This window comes from Pezoporus occidentalis, unplaced genomic scaffold, assembly GCF_034315485.1.
Source record: "Pezoporus occidentalis ecotype Australia unplaced genomic scaffold, CSIRO_AGI_Poc_V1 ctg192, whole genome shotgun sequence".
NCBI lineage: Eukaryota > Metazoa > Chordata > Aves > Psittaciformes > Psittacidae > Pezoporus > Pezoporus occidentalis.
In genome coordinates, this window is record NW_026913771.1 from 809,494 (window position 1) to 829,776 (window position 20,283).

The 20,283-nt window shown below is 38.3% G+C and overlaps 1 protein-coding gene across 16 annotated transcripts in view; it reads left to right on the forward strand.

Annotated features, from left to right (window-relative positions):
- BCAS3 (BCAS3 microtubule associated cell migration factor) overlaps positions 1 to 20,283 on the forward strand; it is a 361,344-nt gene that overhangs the window by 11,481 nt on the left and 329,580 nt on the right. For all 16 annotated transcript variants that reach the window (XM_062617124.1, XM_062617125.1, XM_062617126.1 and 13 more), the window contains 2 exons: positions 6,165 to 6,246; positions 15,732 to 15,804. In XM_062617124.1, coding sequence (XP_062473108.1) covers positions 6,165 to 6,246; positions 15,732 to 15,804 — 155 coding nt within the window. The remainder of the gene's footprint in view (positions 1 to 6,164; positions 6,247 to 15,731; positions 15,805 to 20,283) is intronic.

Consider the following 20,283-nt stretch of genomic DNA (forward strand, 5'->3'; position numbering starts at 1 on the left):
TGCAGTCTGAGTGGTTTCACATTAACATCTCCTTGGAGTAAGATCTTTGACTACAGAAGTGTTACTTGCAAATGGAAGATACCGTTAGGGCTGCTTCAAAGGACTGGAATAATGTTTGGACTGCTGGGTGCTGGGGTTTTGAAGTGCAGCGTCTAAATCTGTATTGCATAAGAAGCGGAAGGTGTCCATCCAAATGGCTTTTCTTTGATCTTTGTTTTGAAATGGGGGTGGGAAAGTTGGAAGTGTTCTTAAAATATGCCTCGCTAAGTGGGGAGAAAGCTGGGAATATACAAAAGTATGGCTGGAAGTTCCTATTTGATAATTGTGCAGTGTAGTTCTGTGTTTTATTTGGAATTTGTTTTTCCCTTGCTCCCAGTTTCATGTTTCAAATACAATTGGAACTGGTTTCTGCCTAATGTGGTTTCCAAGTATCTGTTCTAGATGTTCCTGTTGAGGGAAATGCATGTTGGCTGGTTTTGTGGCAGATAATTCTTTGTTTTGTTGTATGCTGGAAGTTTCAGAAGTAGAAAAATCATCTTAATTTAATGTTTTGTATTACAATTAAAAAAGAACAATCAAGTTTGCATTGAATAAAGTAGGAACTACCAAAGAGAACTTTTAATAACAAGTGCAGATGTCTACTTACCACAGAAATACTTAAAGGCTGAGGTAAAATGAAATTGCCACAGACTGATGCGATGCGTCAGCCCATATGGAAGGTAGCTTCCTCGTGGAGGCCTCTGGAATGCAGAGGACTCAGTGGGCGAGGATGGCATCACACGCTGCCATTTCTCCACTGCCAGACCTTAAGTTTCTTTAAATGCTGCTGTCAGTAATACTTCCTAAGTTGTTAAAACTGCAGTTGTACAGCAGATGGTGTGTGTATGTGGATGTATAGATGGATGTATATGGCAAGACAGACATGCCAGTTCCATTTTGTTTTCTCAGCTATTCATCAAAAGCCCTGTCTGCTGGGGTTTTTCGGTGTGGTTGTCTTTGTAGTTCTTTCTCCTTTGTAACTCTTTTTCATTTTAGTGCTGGGAAAAGGACTACTCAGTTACACAGAGTAAGCTGCAATCCAGACCTCCTCCTGATGGAGGGTGCCGCTGTTAATGCTTGTGTTAGCCACTTGCAAGAACATAGTAATGACCTAACCTAGTAACTGAAAAATGCCCATGGACTTTACAAAACATCTATGCAAATAATTTTCTGAGGCTTTGGGTTTTTTACATGGAAGATGCTGGTGGTGTGTAAGAAATGTGCTGGTTTTACGCTCATTAAGTGGCTGCAGAACTGTTGGGAGCTTGTTGCATTTATTTATTAATTTAATTTTACTCATATCATACCCACCAGTTGCAAAAAAAGCACGTGCCACACTCTGCAAAAGGCTGTGGTGAGATGTGTCAGAAGAGTCCAAACAGCGTTTCATGTAGCTCCCCTTGGATGGGGTCAAAGCTAAGCCGAAGACTCATGAGGGGTGTTAGTACCTGTATTCTACCTCCTTCCAGCATTCTCTGTGTCATTCTTGTCTTTGTGTAGAAATGATTAAAACCAATGCCGAACTGTCCCCCAAATCAGAATTTTGTAGGGAGCCTGCAGCCTGGTCATGCTAAAACTCCTCTAAATGTATGGCAGAGTGAGAATGTTGAGGAAACTGTAACCAAAACCATTTCTAAGCTGTCAGTGATTTTTAAATTCACTTAGCGCTGTCATAATTTTAGGTGCTAGGTGCAGTTTCATACTTAATTCAGTCACTAGAGTGGACTGGAACATTCTTTTAGCATTTATATTCTTATAATCTCTAGACAATTAGAACTGTTTTTTAATGAAAAAGCAGACTGTTAGAATTTCTAAACTAAAGTGATAAAATTTGGCCCTTTACTTACAGTCCTTCCTTCTTTTCTTAGTAGCAAGAGACTGGTAGTAATCTTTAACCCAATACAATTATATCACACAGTACTTTGTGGCAGGATCTGTCAGTTGCTTATTATCATAACATCATATCATGATATCTATATCATATTTAAAACATAAATCAGGTTATTATGACAACCTACCTCCTGATATCTTCCCAGTGCTCTGTGACAGCTTTCTAATATAAAAGCAGTTTCTATTCATACAGCTGCATGAGAGTTCAAGCATTGAGTTTTGAGCTCAATTTTGCTTCAGTTTGGTGTATGTTTGAATTCTGTCTTTTTCTTTTCCCCCATGTGAAAACCATTTTCTATGGTTGGAAACTATTAGTTATCCTTAGTGTGAACAAAACTGCCTTTGTTCGTTATTTTTTGTGGGTGCAAACTGGTATGCTCCAAACAATAAAGCTCTGTCATCAAAAATTAACCAGCGCTCCAGATTTCTGCTCTGTCATATTCTAAGCAGTAGCTCAAGTCATCTGAGTGGAGGAGAGAGCTCTTCTTCATTTTCAATCTGTCACTAGTGGAAGAAAGTGATGAAGACTTCACTGGGGGCTGGGTTTCTGAATCAGTGTGTTCTTTGCTTGCAGCCTTCCATGTAGGTCTGGGGCTTGTGGTTTGATACGAGGCACTGGGAAAGCTGAAATATTCTATCAGACCAGCTTGGACCCGTCATTTTGGATTCACTCTTTCATAGAACGAGTACCTGAAGCTGCTTTTATAGCTTAATATTCAATTCTTGAAACCTGTTTGGAAATATTCTTGGCTTTTGAAATGGGAAAGAAAAACTTCTAAGAGCTTTGAAAGCTGCCACTGGGACTTGCTACTTCCCTGGATCAAATCCAAAATGGCAGCCACAGCCTAGTTTCTTCACAGGTGCTTTTTGAAGAATTTAGAGCTCTGTTTTCAATTCATGAAGTCTATTTATATTTTGTCTATGCTTATGAGACGGTGTAGCTCAGGGGACTGGTAATGGGATGTGGAGCCTTTTACTTCTACTTGCCAGCCCACATCTCACCCAAGCTGGCAGTGACAAAGTTGTTAGCCATTTAGCGGTGGGGCTGGGCTTCTCTTAAATGTAGTTCCTTGTCCCAGTTTAGTTCCTAGTGGAATAAGTGTCCCATTCACAGAAAAGATTGGCTCTCTATGTTGGCTGTCTCAGGAGTGAGATAAGGCTTGAACTGGCAGAAAGATCAGGCTATATAATCTTTCTACCCAGAAGATGGTGCTTTCAGTCAAAATTGATACATGTGGCCTCAGCAATGGCAATAAAGTTTTATGTTGTATATTGATAAATGAAGGGCATTAGCATTAACCACAGTTAATTCAGAATTTTATAAGACTGCAAATAGCAGAAGTTTCCAGTGGTAGTAGTGTTTTTGAAAAAGTTAATTACAAGTCAAAGAAAATCTTGAACTCTAAAGCTCTACTGCATTTTTTTCAATGCCAAGCAAACCAGAGGAACAACCAAGCTGTTATTAATTCATGGCATACAACAATGCCCAATGCCTTCTATGATTTCTTGTTTCTGTTAATGGTTGGGTGGCATCTTGTATTTTCTCTGCCGTGGAGTTGTATCTTAAGATTAGCTCTTTTTTTGTCTCCCAGGAACCAGCAACTGCAAAGTAACTGAGCTCTGCAGATGGCTGACGTTATCTGAATCTTTTCTTGCTTATTTCTTAGTTCTAAAAAGTTTTCCCTTTCCTGGAAAAAACAAGATCCTACAGAGACTGAGGAAAGGACCTCTTACACTGCAGTATTGGACATTACAGTGGTCTCAAAACAAGAGCTGACCACCTATAGTCTTTGTCACCGTTAGGTCCTCTGGCTTTGGTTAGTCCATTTAACGTTTCTTTCTATACTTTCCCCCAGTATAAAATGATAAAATAGTTACCTCTCAGATAACTAATTATAATTATTAAAAAGTAAAGCATTTTATGCATGAAAAGAGCTGGGCTGGGATTTTCATGTTAGGTGCTGCAGTACCAGTAAATGTCATCTGGATTTGTATGTTTTAGGCTTCTCTTTGAAAATCTCAACTTCAGGCTTTACCAGGTCTTGGCATCACACACTAAATAAATGTGCTTTCTGGAGTTCAGTATATTTAATAGCAGAAAGTAAGTTAAGAAGGTTTGGACTTCTCAGTGTATCTTAGGTTTGGGACTGCAACTTTATTGGAAGTAGATGGGAGTTAGAGCTGACGTGCTGGCATAGTTAAAAAGTAGAAGGCGGTGACTGAATTGGGTTGGATTATTTTATGTGAATCACTTCTTCCATACTTTTGTTATGCTAGTTCTTTTTCCTCTTGTTTTCTTTCATAGCCCTTGAGGTGTGCACACATGTGAAGCAGCATTTTCATGATTTGGGGGAAAAATTATTTAATTGCCAATAACAATAGTTCCAAAGCCTTATATTTTTATTTCTTCTTCATTTCCTCCATTCCTTTTTCATAGAGCTGGTGTGCTTTGATGGATAGAAAACATGCTGCAGCCTTAATCTTTTTTTCATCTCTTTGTTTGTGTGTCTAATTTCTTTCACTTTCTGCTTAGCTGGGCTCTACTTTTTTCCAAGCTGTCTTTTCTGCATGCAGGTGTTTTTGTCCATGTGGTTTTTTTTTTTTCCACACTGCACTCCAAATGCACCATCAGTTACAATCAGCAGACCTTTACTGAGTTGATTTCTGATCATCCTTCTTTTGTCTGGGATAGAATCTGGTCAGCACGCTCTTCAGAGCAGAGGCCTCTGGCTGTCCCTGAGGGAGGATGAAAATTGTTTTGCAAAAGCTGAAGTACTCCAGTGTTGTATGTTGCTCCGATGATGCTGCTAGCTGGAAGAGGAGAATCTGCTGTGATGGGAACATCCGCCTAATAAACTAAGAGCAGGGCAGACTTAGGGATTAATTCTGATATTGATTATGGTTTAAAAATGTTGTGTCTGTCAGGAATAATTCTGAGCACATCATTAACAGTAATCTTGGTTCATACCAGTGTGGAACTGCTAGCTGTCAGCAACTCTGGAATGGCTAACAATGTTGTTTCCCTGTATTTGTGTAGTTTGACTGTTACTCCATGCGGAATATGGAAACTCAGTAGTTTACTGCATTCTGTGTTTGTTTACGGTGTACAGAAGGATGGGCTACCTCTGTAGTAAAGTGTTTTCAGAGTAATCCTATCAAAGACTTGTGCTTCAGTGGGGTATGTTTCATTCTGCCCATGTTATCTAAAGCAGTGATAGTAAATAAGGAGGCTTGGGTTAAGATTGGAAGTAAGAACAAAGTCAGAAGCACTGCACTTAAGGTTTTTTTGGTCAAACAGTAGTAGGATTTTAACATTTTGAGTGTGTTAGCTGAAGTGCAGAAAGAAATGGGAGCAACCATAAAACGACGCTTGAAAAAGTTAACTTGCATTTAGTTTATTGATTCATAAGAGCCTTATTCCAAATTGCATTCTCTTCTGATATTGTAAACTGCTTGTTTGGCAAAACTTTATGCCAACATTTGGCTGTGATCTTAGTCTCATTACATCTGTTTTAAGTTGTTACTTATTTGGAAATTATCTTCATAATGTTTGCTGTTTTCCAAGTTTGACATTCCATATCGGTTCCGTTAGAGGCGGTTATGAAAATGCATTCTGACTGACCATTTACAGGAAGTCTGGAAATTCTTCTTAACTTCTGGTTTAATCTTTTCAAGACTGCCATTAGTGACAAACCTAATTAGTTTAACCCTCCCTGCCTCCATTTTTAAACCTAATTTTTACACCTAGAGGATAGGGAGCATACCACTATATCAGATTCTCTCATCTTTGCCACCAATGTTTGCCACTCAGGATCATTGGTTAGTTCGCGTTGCGCTTAGGATCATGTGCTACGCAAAATAAATGCTTGTCTTTCTGATTCCTTGAATTCTTGTGAATTTTACTCAGCAGTCAACTTCAAGTCTTGTTTCTTTTAAAACGTGTAGTCATTAAGAGTAGACAGTGCTCGAATCGCATTCACACAGTCTGAGGCACATGTTGTTAGAGGCAGGCATCTTTGGTGCTGTGATTGTGTTGAAATCCAAGACCTGTAATGCATATTCTCATTTACAGAAATTGTGGCTGGTTGGTTAGAAAGCCAGCTTATTTTGTTACCTACCTGTTGTGTAATGTCTTTCTACCTACTTTCTTACGTACTAAGTATATATGTTTATATATATTTATAGGTATATATACTTTTTTTAGGTTGTATGGTCACAGTGCATGTATTTTGCAGATCAGTGGTGAAGCTCAAGAACTCTTTTCTGTCCGCCATGGTCCAGTTCGAGCTGCACGGATCTTACCAGCTCCTCAAATCAGTAAGTTTAGATTTATATGGTTTTTAATTAAGTGTATCTTTTTTTTGTACAGACCTTTGTCCAAATCATTGCTATAACCTCATGTGTAGATTTTCCCATTAATTTTAAACTCTCACCTTCATAATAGCTTTCTACGAGTATTAGTTACTTCTTTTTACTTCCTACTCTGTAATCCAGTAATTTCTCCTCTTTCATCTTCACATTTTAGTTTTAATGCTGCTTCCTTTGTAGTTTAGAGGATATCTAGGTGTATCTGTGCTCAGAGATCAGTCCAGAGATGTTAATGCTTCTATTTGAAAGCATTATCAATATTTTATTGCTATAAAATAACATTGAAATTACTTTTGTTAATAGCAAGGTGGTGAGTGATAGCAGATCTAGAAATCATTAACATCTACTTGAATCCGTTATAGTGTGTTATAAAGTATATTCATAATGTTGATGCCCTTAAATCCTTTAGAAGGATAGTATGTCTTTGTTACGCTTTCAGGAGGTGAAACAATGTGTGTAAAACAATGCAAGAAGGAGCTGATCCGAGTAATGCAGTTTGTACAAGGAGAAAATGTCCTTTTCTGATTATTTTAATGTTTGAATTATGAAGAAAACGCAATGAAGTAGTTTATTCATGCATGCATCAAGTTTAGCAGTTGCACTAAGGTTTGTAAAAAAGGCTGCTTTTCCGCTCCAGTAAAGGTAATGAGAGAACGGAAACTGGGGCTTGAGGTGGTTCTTGCATCTAGTTTATGTAAAACTTTTGCTTAATTCTTGTAAACTTCATTCAAACAGTTTGACCTTTCTAGTGGTTGAACTTTTATCACGATCCCTTGTGTTCTGATGGGCACCTCCTCTCGTCAGTACAGTTTTTTATGAAGTACTAAGAGAAGCTGCTTAGTTTTTGAACTGGATTGTTTCAGAGATTCTGAGCTAACCCCTGGAAGCGCTTGCTGCAAAATGTAAGCAGCTATGCATAAACAGGCAAATCTCGTAAAAAAATAACACTGTTCAATTTAAACACAAAATCTAATTTTAGACTCCTTAAAGGCTTAAGATCTGTTGGTATCCTGGCTCCTTTTTGGTTTCAGCAACATTTAGCTTGTCTAAGAAGAAAGCTGCGTGGAGAAGAGAAGGCTGCTTGGAGATCTCATAGCACCCTTCCAGTATCTGAAGGGGGGCTATAGGGATACTGGGGAGGGACTGTTCATTAGGGACTGTAGTGACAGGACAAGGGGTAAAAGGTTAAAACTTAAACAAGGGAAGTTTGGGTTGGATATAAGGAAGAAGTTCTTTACTGTGAGGGTGATGAGGCACTGGAATGGGTTGCCCAGGGAAGTTGTGAATGCTCCATCCCTGGCAGTTCAAGGCCGGGTTGAATGAAGCTTTGAGTGGCATGTTTTAGTGTGAGGTGTCCCTACCCATGGCCGGGGGTTGGAACTGGATGATCTTAAGGTCCTTTCCAACCCTAACTATTCTGTGATTCTGTCTATGCTTCCTGTAACTTCAGGTGGGCAAGCTCTTCTGTACAGCTGCAAGTAGCATTTCCACTTTAAGCTGGTTGCCATGTTTTACTTCGTGATTGAAATGTATGACCAAGGCTTTTTGGTATTATGCTGGATTCCAGATTTTAATAATAGATTATGAATTGCTTAGTGAACTGAAAAGCTGCACCCTAAAATCTCATTGTTTAAACTATTAGCAGTATAGTAAATCATACTAATATGAAGTGTTTCAAAGAAAGTAAATGAAGAAGGTTAAAGATTAAATGACACATTTTATATTGTCATTGACACAATTTATATTCCTAAAAAGAGGAATAGAAGAAGTATGGGTATATGTGGTTCTGTAACTCTGTCATAGGTTGAAATAACTTAAAGCAAAGTACTTTGCAAGCATATTGTGCCTTTTATTCTGTTTATGGGAACATGGCATAATTCCTGATGAGCTGTGTTTTTTTTTGCTATTATGTGTGTCATTAAGTAATGGATGTCTATGCTCCTTCCCCTCTCAAAGGGAAAAAAGGAGAAAGAAAGTGTATATAGAAATGAAAATGAAGTAAATTAATTGAAGAACCTATAAGTTCTGATTTCTTTCTGACAGTAAAATAGTGCCTTCTGATTTTTCAGTCTAGTAAGTTACACTGCTTATGAACTCCTTGAAGCAGTTACTGTCTGTTTTGTAAATTGCATATATTTAGCATCTGACGATGATAGTTGTTACATTAGAAAACTATTCAAATTAGCTCATATTAAATTAAGCCAAACCTTTTAAAAACATGTTTTGATCTCTTTTTACATGGCTTGGTTTAAATAAATCTTTGATTAAAAGTACATGAATGTATCATTGACCAGTATCTGGAATCAGATAAAAGTCAAGCTGTAATAAGAGGCCTTAGATAACTAACACATGAGCTTTAATGATTCTGAACAAAATAAAAGGAATTTGTAAAGGAGAAGCTGATTACCATCAGTAGGCTCAAACACTATTTTACTGTAAAGCTGTAAAAAGGGAATTATTGAAAATAGGACTCTCTTGGTGGATGGATTTGGCACGTTCCTGTTTCTAGATCTTAGGTTGTGATAAGAAGCTCATTCCCAGGTGTGAAAGGAAAGCTCATGGTTTTAACTTGGTGACTTTGCAGCAGCAGAACTTAATAGTTTGTCAACTATTTTGTTAAAATACTACAGTCCTTTGATGTTAGATCCTCTGCTGCATCATGTGCTTCATAGCATAATAAAGCATTGTTTCGAAAGAGTTACTTCATACAGGTTTATTTCATGCAGGCTTATTGCAAGGGAGACCCTCTTAAATCTGATTTAGCAGGTTATAAGTGGCACTAGTAGCAGGGATGTGGTGCGGTATCAGGAGCTGGCCTTGCACACTGCCAGCTCGGGTCTGGTGAGGTTTATTAGTTCAGGCTCTGTGCCATGCTAGAGCAGTGAAATGGCTCCTGGAACTGTTCTGACCTGGCAGCTGTGCTGCAATGTTCGGGCAGGGTTTTGTCTGAGCTAACAAACCAGGCAAGACCTGACCTGGCCCAGCACTGCAGCACTTTGATGTCTCTGTGTCCATGGCACGGTTGGTCTGCAGCCTGGATAAGGTGTCCAGAAAGAATGGAGAGATTTCTGTAACTAACACTGAAAAATGTAGACATTAACTCTTTTCTCTGGACAGAGTTATCAACAGAGTTACTGTTGCCTGTGGTGGTAGGTACAGCTTAGGTTATTTACTACAGCTTGCAATATGAATTGCCTTTTTGGAGACTGAAGGGTTACACTGTGACCAAGTTCTGAGTTTATGAGAGGAGATAAAGAATATGAGAACATCTCTGTCTGGACACTGTCAGAAATAAGAATACTAAAGCCTGGCACTTTGTGTGCCACATGCTGCATTATCTGCTGAGCTGGCTAGCCTGCACAGCTTTTAACTTGCTTAGTTCTTCACTTTCAGATCAGTATGCTGTGGCTGAGTTTAGTACTGATTTAGGTATATACAGGTGCCTGCTTTGCTGGGCTCTGGATTTTTTTGTCTCTTCAGGCAAAACAAGCATAAGAGTTGTCTTTGAAGACAAGTGAGGACTTTGTGGCTATTAGAAAGGAGAAAACGTTAACTGATAGATAAAAAACAAAGCTGGAGCTCTGCCAGTTAAATTTAGCTGCTGTTCTCTGTAAAGAGGAAACCAGGGTTGGTAACATCATTGTAGTTAGTGATAATGGGAGACCAAGCAAAAATCAGGGTGGATTAACTCCCTCCTCCATTTTATATGATTCAGATTTGTGATGTCCTTATTCCTAAAGTTCTGTGTATCGGGCTTCATCTCCCACAATACCTAATGGCTTTACTTAGCCGCTCTAACCTAATTACTCATATTCGTTGTCCCACATGTTTTCCAGTTTTTCACCACTCCCTCTATGTGGTGTTTTCCCATTTTTCTGGCTGTGTGAATACGAACTTGTAGAATTGAAATGATCCTGAGTTCTGTATAGGATGAAGTGTTCTGTCTTGGATACGCCTGTATTTCTCTTGGGTGTTTTCTCTTGATTAACATTTCTGTGATGTTTGTGGAAACATTCAAAATACTACTGAGGCGGGTTTTCTGTAGTACTTGTGTGTTGTTTGGCCTGTGAAGTCACTAATAGAAAAGAGTCAGAACTCTTCTGTCTTTAAAGATCTGTTGTGTTCTGACTTCATTTTGAGGTCTTTTGCAGATCTACTTCTGGAGTCAGTGCTAAGGAAACAATACATTTACTTCAGTTAGCTTTGCTATTCTTTTTCCTACAAAATCACAGTATTGCTCTTTCTAAACGAGTCAGTATGCAGCCTCCCATTTGTCATTGCTTATCCCAGGTCATTTTACAAAACCCTGGCCAAATACCTGCTTTCTGCCTTGTGCTATCCCATTTATTAAGGCAGGCTTGCATAGTTTAAAAGTCGATCAAGGAGCTAGGAATGGCTGCAGGAATAGCATTGTGTGTGGTAATTCATGGTTAAAGGGGACATGATGACAGGCTTGCGTGTTGAAGTTTAGATCAGTCATTGTCTGTAAAACCTATTTCCATGTCTCAGCATTATGAAAATAAATTCCTCCAGTGAACTGAATTAATTTGTGGCCATTTTCTAGATTATGCTGCTTGCAGAAGAGATGATATAATAGTCCTGCATCTCTCAGTGAATTTGCCTGCATAGTCAAATTGACTGATGTGGGGAAAAAAAAGCAAATCAGAAAGGAAATAAAGGAAAGAAATCAGAGGTACTACATTTAAAGCTACAAAGACCCAGAGAAACCTCACGGATGAAGGGTTGAAAACCAGAATTAATATGAAAAGCTAAAATTAATTGGGACACAGAAGTTTTGCATTTGAAAATCTGAAACTGTTGAAAGTTTAAATTTTGCAGCAGATTTATCTCTGTACTCCTCCGCTTACATGTCTGATGTTGGTAAAATAAAACTGGAACCTCAAAAGCTGACTTAGCTTTATGTGCAGGTATACTTAAAAGAACTATAATATTTAGGTTACTTTCTAAAGGAAGGCGGATGTGTGTTTTGTATATATTCAACCACTTGGGTGGCTTTAGTGGTTTTAAGTCCCTGAAGACCAAAATAATTGCATAGTGCGTGTAGCAGAAGAACTAGCCCTACAAGCTGAACAAGCAGTAGCAGTTGGTAGCTTGGTTTGGATTGGTGTAAGTGGGTCGTGCAGGTGTGCGCTTCAGTTGGGTATTTTGTAAGGTTATGTGGGTTGTTGTGGTATAATGAATGTTAATGCATATGGATTATAGAAATTACAGAATGGAATTCTCAAGCATAGCAAGAAAGCCTTTTATAGATGATACAGGGAAGAATTTTGGCGCATGACATTTAGAAGTATTCATTTCTTTCAAGACGTGTGGACTGATCTGTATGCCACCACTGCAGTTCTGGCCACACCACATCAGTGCTTTAGACCAATACAGCTTAAACTTTCACCATGTTAGACCGATACATCTCTTAAGGTCTTTTTTTATTTCATACAAGATTCAATAAAAATGAAGTATTTCTAGCTGCCTTCAGCTAATGTGTGACTTTAGAAACATTGATCTTTAGTACGTATTTTAAGGTCATCTTGTAATTCTTTTTCATATAGAAACTATGTAGTTACTAGAGAATACAACTATGGTGCTGTGCAGAAGAAAGACCAACTTTCTATAAACATTCATAGCTGTGTGTCTGATAGAAGTGCCCAGTCTAAGTTCTCCCACCACTGCTTCCTGTGACATTGCTGTCTTATCTCAGAAATGGGAGGGTGGGGTGGGCCAAGGAAGCACTAGGTATGAAAATCAGCTGGAATTGAAGGGGGTTCTAAGGTGGTAACTTTTGAAGGATGTGAGAAATGGGCATGAGGATGCAGGTACCGGAGAGGGACATTGAAACTTGACACGTCTGGGTGATGGTGGGAGTTAAAGGAGGTGGAATCATATGATGGTCGCGGTCTAGAGCATTAATCCTAAAGGAGCACCTGAAGTTCTGGCATGAGGACAGCAGTGGCAGCATCATTGGTCAGATTTGATACTGAGTAATGCAGTTAAAGCTTATCTGTGCAGTGAAAAAGAGCATTTAGAGATGCTACCCTGAAGCTGAGGAGAATTCACACACTATGCTTAGGACTGACTCGAGCCTCTTTGCATCTGTTTCAAGTAGCACATATGCTTTTTTGCACTTGTGTTCAGTAAAAAGCAGAAACAAAATGGTAGTGATGAAGAAATGTTAAGAAAGATTCCCCCCCCCCCCAAAAGGCAGGAAAATAGGGAGTGGAAACCATACATAGGGAATGCCAGCCATGTGGCCTGATGTATTTCCAGGTACTGGCTGGCTACTGCAGTGTTACAGGGCAGGACCACAAGTGTCACACAATTTGAAGTAACAGAAATAAGAGGAGTTTAGTTGAACGGGAGATGCACTGGTACTAAATGGCTGTGATGGAACTTGATCAGTGGAATTACATAGCAGACAGATATACTCCATTGTGCACGGATACTATTGCTAAATAGGTCAGAATTTAACATTTGTACAGTGCATTTCTTACCCAAGGGAAGAGAGGGGACTTTGTGTAGTTTTGAGTAATTCTTGAGTTCCTGTGGAACTCACTGGGGTTTCATTTCTGCTCTTCAGAAAGGTGTGCTGCTCCTGCCTGTTACTATTATTATTGGCATTATTGAGAGGCCTTAGGGAGGCCCAAGAGATAGCTATTCACAGTTTCATCAGAGGTACAGTACATAAACTGCTTGGAGCTTATGTGTGGGTAACCTTTTGACTCCATAAAGTTCTACATGTTGATTTGTATGAAATTTCATTTAGCCTCAGATACTTGTTTTTTCAATTTTAACTGAAGTTAGTTGTTTTGTTGGTTTTTTGTTAAAGAGCATGTATCATTTAGCTAAATGGAGCTGTAGATAAGGTGGTGCCTTGTTGGCAGGAAGGGCAGTTTTCATTACTTTAATTGTGTGATTTGTCAGGATTTTCAGCTTTTCGTAAATGCTGCAGTGTTATATGACAGAATTAAAAGGATTTAGAATAAAAGGAGTTTAGGAAAAAGACTTTGCAACAGGATTTCAATACTTTTTGTATTGGAGGGATTTAGCTGGCTGTTTTTCATTTCAATCATCCCGCTGCACTCTGTTAAACACCGTGTGTGGAGCCAGGTGTGTGCAGTGTCACTGCATCCCACATGCAAATAAACACAATTTTACAAATGAAAATTAATCCACCGTAACCTGGGAGATTAAACCCCACCGCAGAACGAGAAAGGTTGCGGGCTCCATTAAGCATTGCAGAGAGATCAACACATGTTGCTTTTTGCAATCGCATGAATGGGGCTGCTATTAACCTGATTTAATGCCCTGCAGAGTCCTCAAAATAATGATCCTTTTCTACAGCATTAATATTTACGTTCTGAGAGTATGTATTTGAAGTAGGAAATGGATTTTTTTTTTTAAATGAGGGTCTCATTTAAATCAGAAATCAGAAGTTTAAGCACCTCTTGTACAAATTTTGCAAGTCTCCATTGTAGGTATTAAAACCAGGCATTCCTTTTGTGCAGTTGTTTCCCCTGTACTCTCCACCACCTTCCTTCCCCTTGTTCTCCCTTCCTTGTCATTAAACTTGGAACTAGAGCATAAAGAAATGTATGAAATCATGTCTCTAATATATCCTGGTTAAAGAAAAATACCCCAAATAAAGTGTTGTTAAATACTTAAGGTATAATCCTGGCTCCACTTAAATCAATGTCAGAACTCCTGGTAGTCAGCGTTTCACCCTTAATGCTGGGGGACTAGCTAAGTGAACAGAAACAAATGGAGTTCTTCTGTACAACACAAAGTGGCTGCCAGATTCTTAAGAAAACTATATGTTTCATTTATCAATTCACAGGTCAGTACATACAGTACAGGTGTGACTCATAAAAGACCTTGAAATAATAGGAATAGAAGGAAAATACATTTGGGTGGTTTAGATCACTTGTAAAGCTATTGTTGATGGTGAAGTTATTGATGGGACCCATTTGACTTTATAAATACCCAAATGTGTAGGAGGGAAGACTTCTCCTTGTACAGATGAGAGCACTGAACAGTTTTTGTTACAAATTAATTGCAAGTACTGGAGTTATTAATAATTAACAGGGTCTGTCATGTGAAAATGGATATTGTTAATTGTTGTGCCTTTCGGAAGAATTGATTTAGTGCAGTACACCCCTGTTTGTGAATTGAATTTTGAGCACACTGTATCACTATTATTCTTTATAGATCAAAGGGTTTGGTGTATAATGGAGGAGAAAAAAGCACAATTCCATTGTTCACCATACACATGAATACCTATAGATAGATAATTAAAGAGGCAAAGGCTGAAAGAAAAAATAGCAAAGACTGAAGGAAAATGAGTAGTAGTGGTGGTGGTTTTTAATCTGTTGTCTAAGCTGGGTAGAAGCATACCCTTTAATTCAGTAAAACATTATTCATGAGTAGAAGAGAGATTATTTTTTGTACTCAGTTTTATTTCTGGTAGGTGGCAATAACACAACGTTTAAAAAACCTTGAACCCCCCATTTTAAGAAGTGTGGCATATTTAACAGTTTGATGCCTCTGGCTGGAGGTTTGACTGCAGTTTGGGGAGGCGGAGAGCTGGTTTTCATTGCCAGCTCCGGTGGCGGCATGCACGGATCCATGACAGGCAGAACTGTCTCAGCCCCTTGGTTAGAGCAGAGGACAAGCCTGTGCCAAACTCTGCTGCGGTGCTATGCTGGTGTTACCTGGTGAAGCTGACCTGAAAAGTAGATGGGATTTAGCGTTAGAGCTGTGCTTTCACCCTGAGTGAACTGCAGGCATAGCCTGCGTCTCGCTGGAAATTGCTTTCTTAAAGGCTTAAATCGCTTGGTGGCAGAATTTACCGAGGACTCTTTTGACTTGAATCTGGTATTTCCTTAGGCCAGGGCATGGGCTGTAAGCATGGGTGTGCTGTGTGCAGACGCTGGCAGCCACCTTGCCAGGTGCTCCAGAGTGTGGCTGTGCTTACACTGCGCTTTTACGGTTAACACTTTTCCACTCCACTTACACCTCAGTAGAAGAAACTGGAAACCAATATGTGTGACCAGAGTTAGTGACAGTCGCATTACTGACAACTTTGTTAACACAATGAAAAGTGAGCAAGAATTACCTGTTAAGAGTTCCAGAACCCTTAACCCCAACTGAAGGGAGGAGGAAAATAACTCCAAAATCCTAGCAAGATTTTGCTGCTTGTTTTGTTACTCATTGCCATTTCTTTCGAGAACAGTTCTTCCACTGTTCTTGACTCTGCCTGTTATTTGTATTCCTATCACTAATCTTGTACAGGCTGTTAGTTTTGTATTATATATTCAGTATCCTTCCAAACTATTGGGCCCCCACAGCATGCGCACCTGCACTTTGAAGGGTAACACAAACTGAATATAGTGATTTGCTTTTTCTTTCTTTCCTCTTATTAGGTGCTCAGAAGTGTGATAATTTCTCTGAGAAGCGGCCCCTGCTTGGTGTGTGCAAAAGCATTGGATCTTGTGGGTAAGGATGTTTTTCATGAAGAAAGTCGTATGTATCAATTGTAATGTCATCTGAAAAACGCTGGTAGATTACGTCTTTAAAGCTCTGTTCCTGTTTTGCTCATGGGGTAACACTGTGAAGTGCTTTGAAACTTTATTCAGCGTGTCAGCACCCATTTGCCTATGACTTAAACACTTCAAAAGGAGTAAAAAAAAAATAGCTGAAGAGGTGTTTCAAGTTTATTTTGTCTCAGTGTAATCACAACTGTATGAGTAGCCTTTTCTGATATTAATCCTGATCAGAATTATTATTGATAAGTGCTAAAGCAATCTCTGTGTCTTAAAAAGTAGCTAAAAGATGCTTTCAAGCAGCAGTTGTGAATTACAAGCACCAAGCAAGTTTGTTGTTCCAGCCATTCATTGTTTATTAGCAAAATACTTGTTAAATCCACTTCTTTTGAGTTAGGAAAATAAGTTAACAGTCTGGTCTTGTGCTCTCTGGACAGCATTGTTGTATTGCTTTTCTTACAAAAGAGGGCCGTAAGATTTTGATGGTTGATATGTTGATAAAAACAATGCAGAGGATTTATATATATACCTACAGGGAAATACTTGCTTTTCGAGGGTAATCCTCTACACAGCGATCCAAAGGCTAAACAGTTGAAGTAAATCTTCGTGCAGTTGTAAGACTAACTCCATGCCGCACCTTTCTGAGTTAAGAATTTAATCACTCTGGGTGTGGAAGAAGACTGTGAGGTCTCTGTACATTTCTCTGTATGTATCAGTACTGTGTTAAACTAGAATATTAAAGTTACCTGCCTTAAATGTGTAAAACAAAAACCACGTATGCAGAGGAGTGACATGTCTTTCTATTGATGCGTTTACAGCTTGCAAAGCTGTTTATGGTGACTGTTCTCCTTTTCCCCTGCCCTGTAAATGGATGTAATCTCATGAATAACTTTTTCTAAATAAGAGTGCATTTAACTGCAGATGCAAATATTGCTCTTCTAGGAGTTTCTGTGTTAATGCAGTGTATTTATATATGTAAAGGATATGTTGGGTGGAAAAAAATACTTCTCTTCATACCCTTGCTTTAGAAGCTGAGATACCTGAGAAATGAACAAACTTGTTTCACTGAAAATAATTCACATTATTGGTACTTTCTGCTTTTCTACAAAAAAATGCTTGTGTGTTTTCGAAGTGAACGGATTGATTTGTGTAACTATTTATGAGTAGTTAAATATCTGCAAATAGAAGATTTTAAATCAGGCTTTCCACTGCGACCAGAAGGCTAGCACATCATTCATAACAAAGGTGGCTGTGTTACAGGCTCTTGTGTACCCATTTAATAAAGAACAAGTTCGCTTGTGGTGGTAAATGTGCAACAGAAAATGCTGAAACATTTTTCTACATTTACTGTTCATTGCAAATGACTTTTGAAGGAGTCCTTGCAAATGACCTGTTTTGTCAGAAGCTTTCAAGTGAAGTTTATTGATAGTTTACCCTCATCTGGAGTCACACTCCTTTTATATTGGCTCAAGCATTACACTTGGTTTTTTTTTGTTACATTCATAGCTCATTTGATTACGTTTATATAATGGTTGTTATGCATAAAGCAGAATTTGTGTAGACCACTAAAATATCTGTGTTACAAATGGCCTCAGAACCTGAATTGCAATTTTAGTTCTGCTCTTAACTGGAGGTTTTGTGTTTAACATTATTTCCTGTCTATTAATGCTTGTAAACAGATAAAACACCTTGTATAATCACGTATCTGAAGAAAATACTGCATTTACTCTAGAGCATTTATTCCAAAGCAGTTGATGTATTCACTACAGCCATCTCTTCACCTGCTTTGGATATCATGCTGGCTGTGGCATGAAACCCTGCAGCTGCCAGCACACTAGTGAAAATGTGTGGAGAATAGGAGGCCTATTCTGTCTACTGAAATGGCAGGTGAAATAATGAGTGAAATCGTGTAGTACTGACACTAAATTATTTCTTGTTGAACAGAAAGGTAAACTGTGTGTCTAAAAGACCGAATGATTTTCTCAAATGCAACTTTAGGCTCAAAGCAAATCCGAAAGTGATATCTAAGTCTTCCAAGGCACAGTCTGTTACACTGATGTATTAAACTACATTGTCTTTCTTTAACATAAACTAAATGAGATTGGACATGGTTATGACAATAGGGCCAGTGTCCTTATCTTTGAAATATATGGTCTCACAAGAAACCAGTACCACCAGCACAGCCCTGCCTGCTCTTTCCCTAACCTCATTGGGACACCAGGTGAAAGATGTGATCTCCTGAAGTGTTTTTCCTACTTCCATAGTCCTCTGGCTTTTTCCCAATCAAATTTCACCCAGGTCATTATCTAATATGTGTCAAAAGGAGAATGATTTTAGGGAAGAGAAGTTCAAATTCTTCAGCCTCCATCATCATTTGGTTACATTCCCTAGTAATTCTTCACAGTTTCTGACTTCTGTTTGCTCTGCTCACACTTGCTCCTGGAACAGCCCTGGTAATTTGGACATTTCCAAATAGGTTTCTGTTGTGGTCTGTTACTAATAAATAAGGGACGTGGTTCACATTTTGGAAGATTTGGTGGCTGGCCCCATGATTTACTGTTGAAGAATAAGTTTGGACCCTGCTGTATCTGGAGACAATACTCTAATTGAAATTGTTTTTCCTGGCAATTATTTATGCAGAATCCATTTTCAGTAGCTCTTCTAGAAAGTGCTTTGAAGTTGTTCTTTTTTTGGATGGAAGGTGAAGAAGAAATGCATTTTACACCTGGCTTATAAAACATCAGTAGGTTGTTAAAATCTTCATTAGAGTTTAGGAATTGCTGTAAATGATCACATTTTTGACCATAAGAAAACCCAGGTGTTAGAACTCTTAATACCTTGTGGACACAGTCCTGCGTGATGGACGAGTGATTGTACGTACAGATGTGTTGATGATGTTTTGTGATTTTATGGACTTGTGTACATATGTTCAAATGTGTACAGAAATCTGAGAAATTTGAATCCAGCATGCATGAAAATTCCACAAGCAAATTTTAGGCATTAAAGGTGCTAAAACATTAAATAATGTAAATCTGATAGCATAGAGTTTTTATCTAGATAGACTGTGCTGTCATTTAATAGTATTTTATCTTTTAGGTCTGTATCAATGAGATATTGACACGTTCGAGTTAGGAGCCGGGATTTCCTGGTTCTGACCGCTAGTCTGCATTAGTGGTTACCATCAGGAAATTCTTCTCTTTTGCTTTAGCTTTAGCTGTAAAGCAAATAGACTATAATGAGAGAAATAGGATAGAAAGGTATCCTTTTTAATGTAGAACATTTGCCAATCTGGAATCCAGAAATTCTCAAGTAGTTATGAATCGATAACCTAAAATATCATTTATGTTAAATAATGTCAGTATTTTTCACTCTCTAATGTGCCATGTGTTTTATAATGGAAACAAATTAATAAATGATTTTATCTCTGATAATATTCTTACACTTCTTTCCTTCATTATGAAACAAAGAAGGGTCTAAAAGTACTTTATGCAAGCTAATCTTTGCCTAAAATCAATGTTTAGGTTTATGTTTCATTCCTGAATTTTTCTTCATTGTTACTTAACACAGTGAAAGATCTCCTTGGTAGTGTAGAAATACAACAGTTTACCCAGGATATCCCCTAATGTTTTACTGAATTACAGATTTTTTGAGAGGAATAAAAATATCTTGTTAATATAGATTAAAATAGATTTAACAATGAATTAACTTAGAATTTGATTTTGAGGAACTTTGGTAACTTTGATTTGCATCTTCTCTGTAATGTAACCTAATACAGTAGTCACTGATACATGCTGATAAAACTTTGATTCTTTTGAATATCACTGTTAAGGTCTTAACATTATTTTAGTATTGGTTAATTTTAAATCCTGACTTCTTTGTTAGAGTCACGGTTGAGAACCTGCTCTAGAAAATTAATTCTCCTGTGTCTAAAATGTTAAACTTTGCACTTGTAAATTTCTGGCACTTGTGCTATGTAAAAATTCTGTCGAGGGAGATTTGCCACTGATCTCAACCCTTGTGATCCCCACAAGGAGTATCTTTACAGCAAAGATGTCCACCTCTGCCTTGTGTCTGACGTTCTGACTAGCTTTTGGTAAACACATTTTTGCATTTTAAAAGTCAGATTTTCCGTCTAGTAAAATGCCTGAAATGCCTAGCAGGGGGGTTGGACTAGATGAGCTCTAAAGGTCCCCTTCTAACCCAAACCGGTCTGTGGTTCGCTGTATAATCTTTTCAAAACAATAGTTTATGCAGCCCCCAAAAGGATGCAGTCTTGACACATAAATGGGAAACAGATTGTGTTTTTTGGCTGATACTGCTGTGCCGGTTTAGATGTTGGTTCAGTCAACTTCAGTCTTAGATTACAAGATTTGCAAATTAAAGGAAAACCGAAAAGGAAAGAACATCTGCATAAATTTACTTTCTGTGGAGT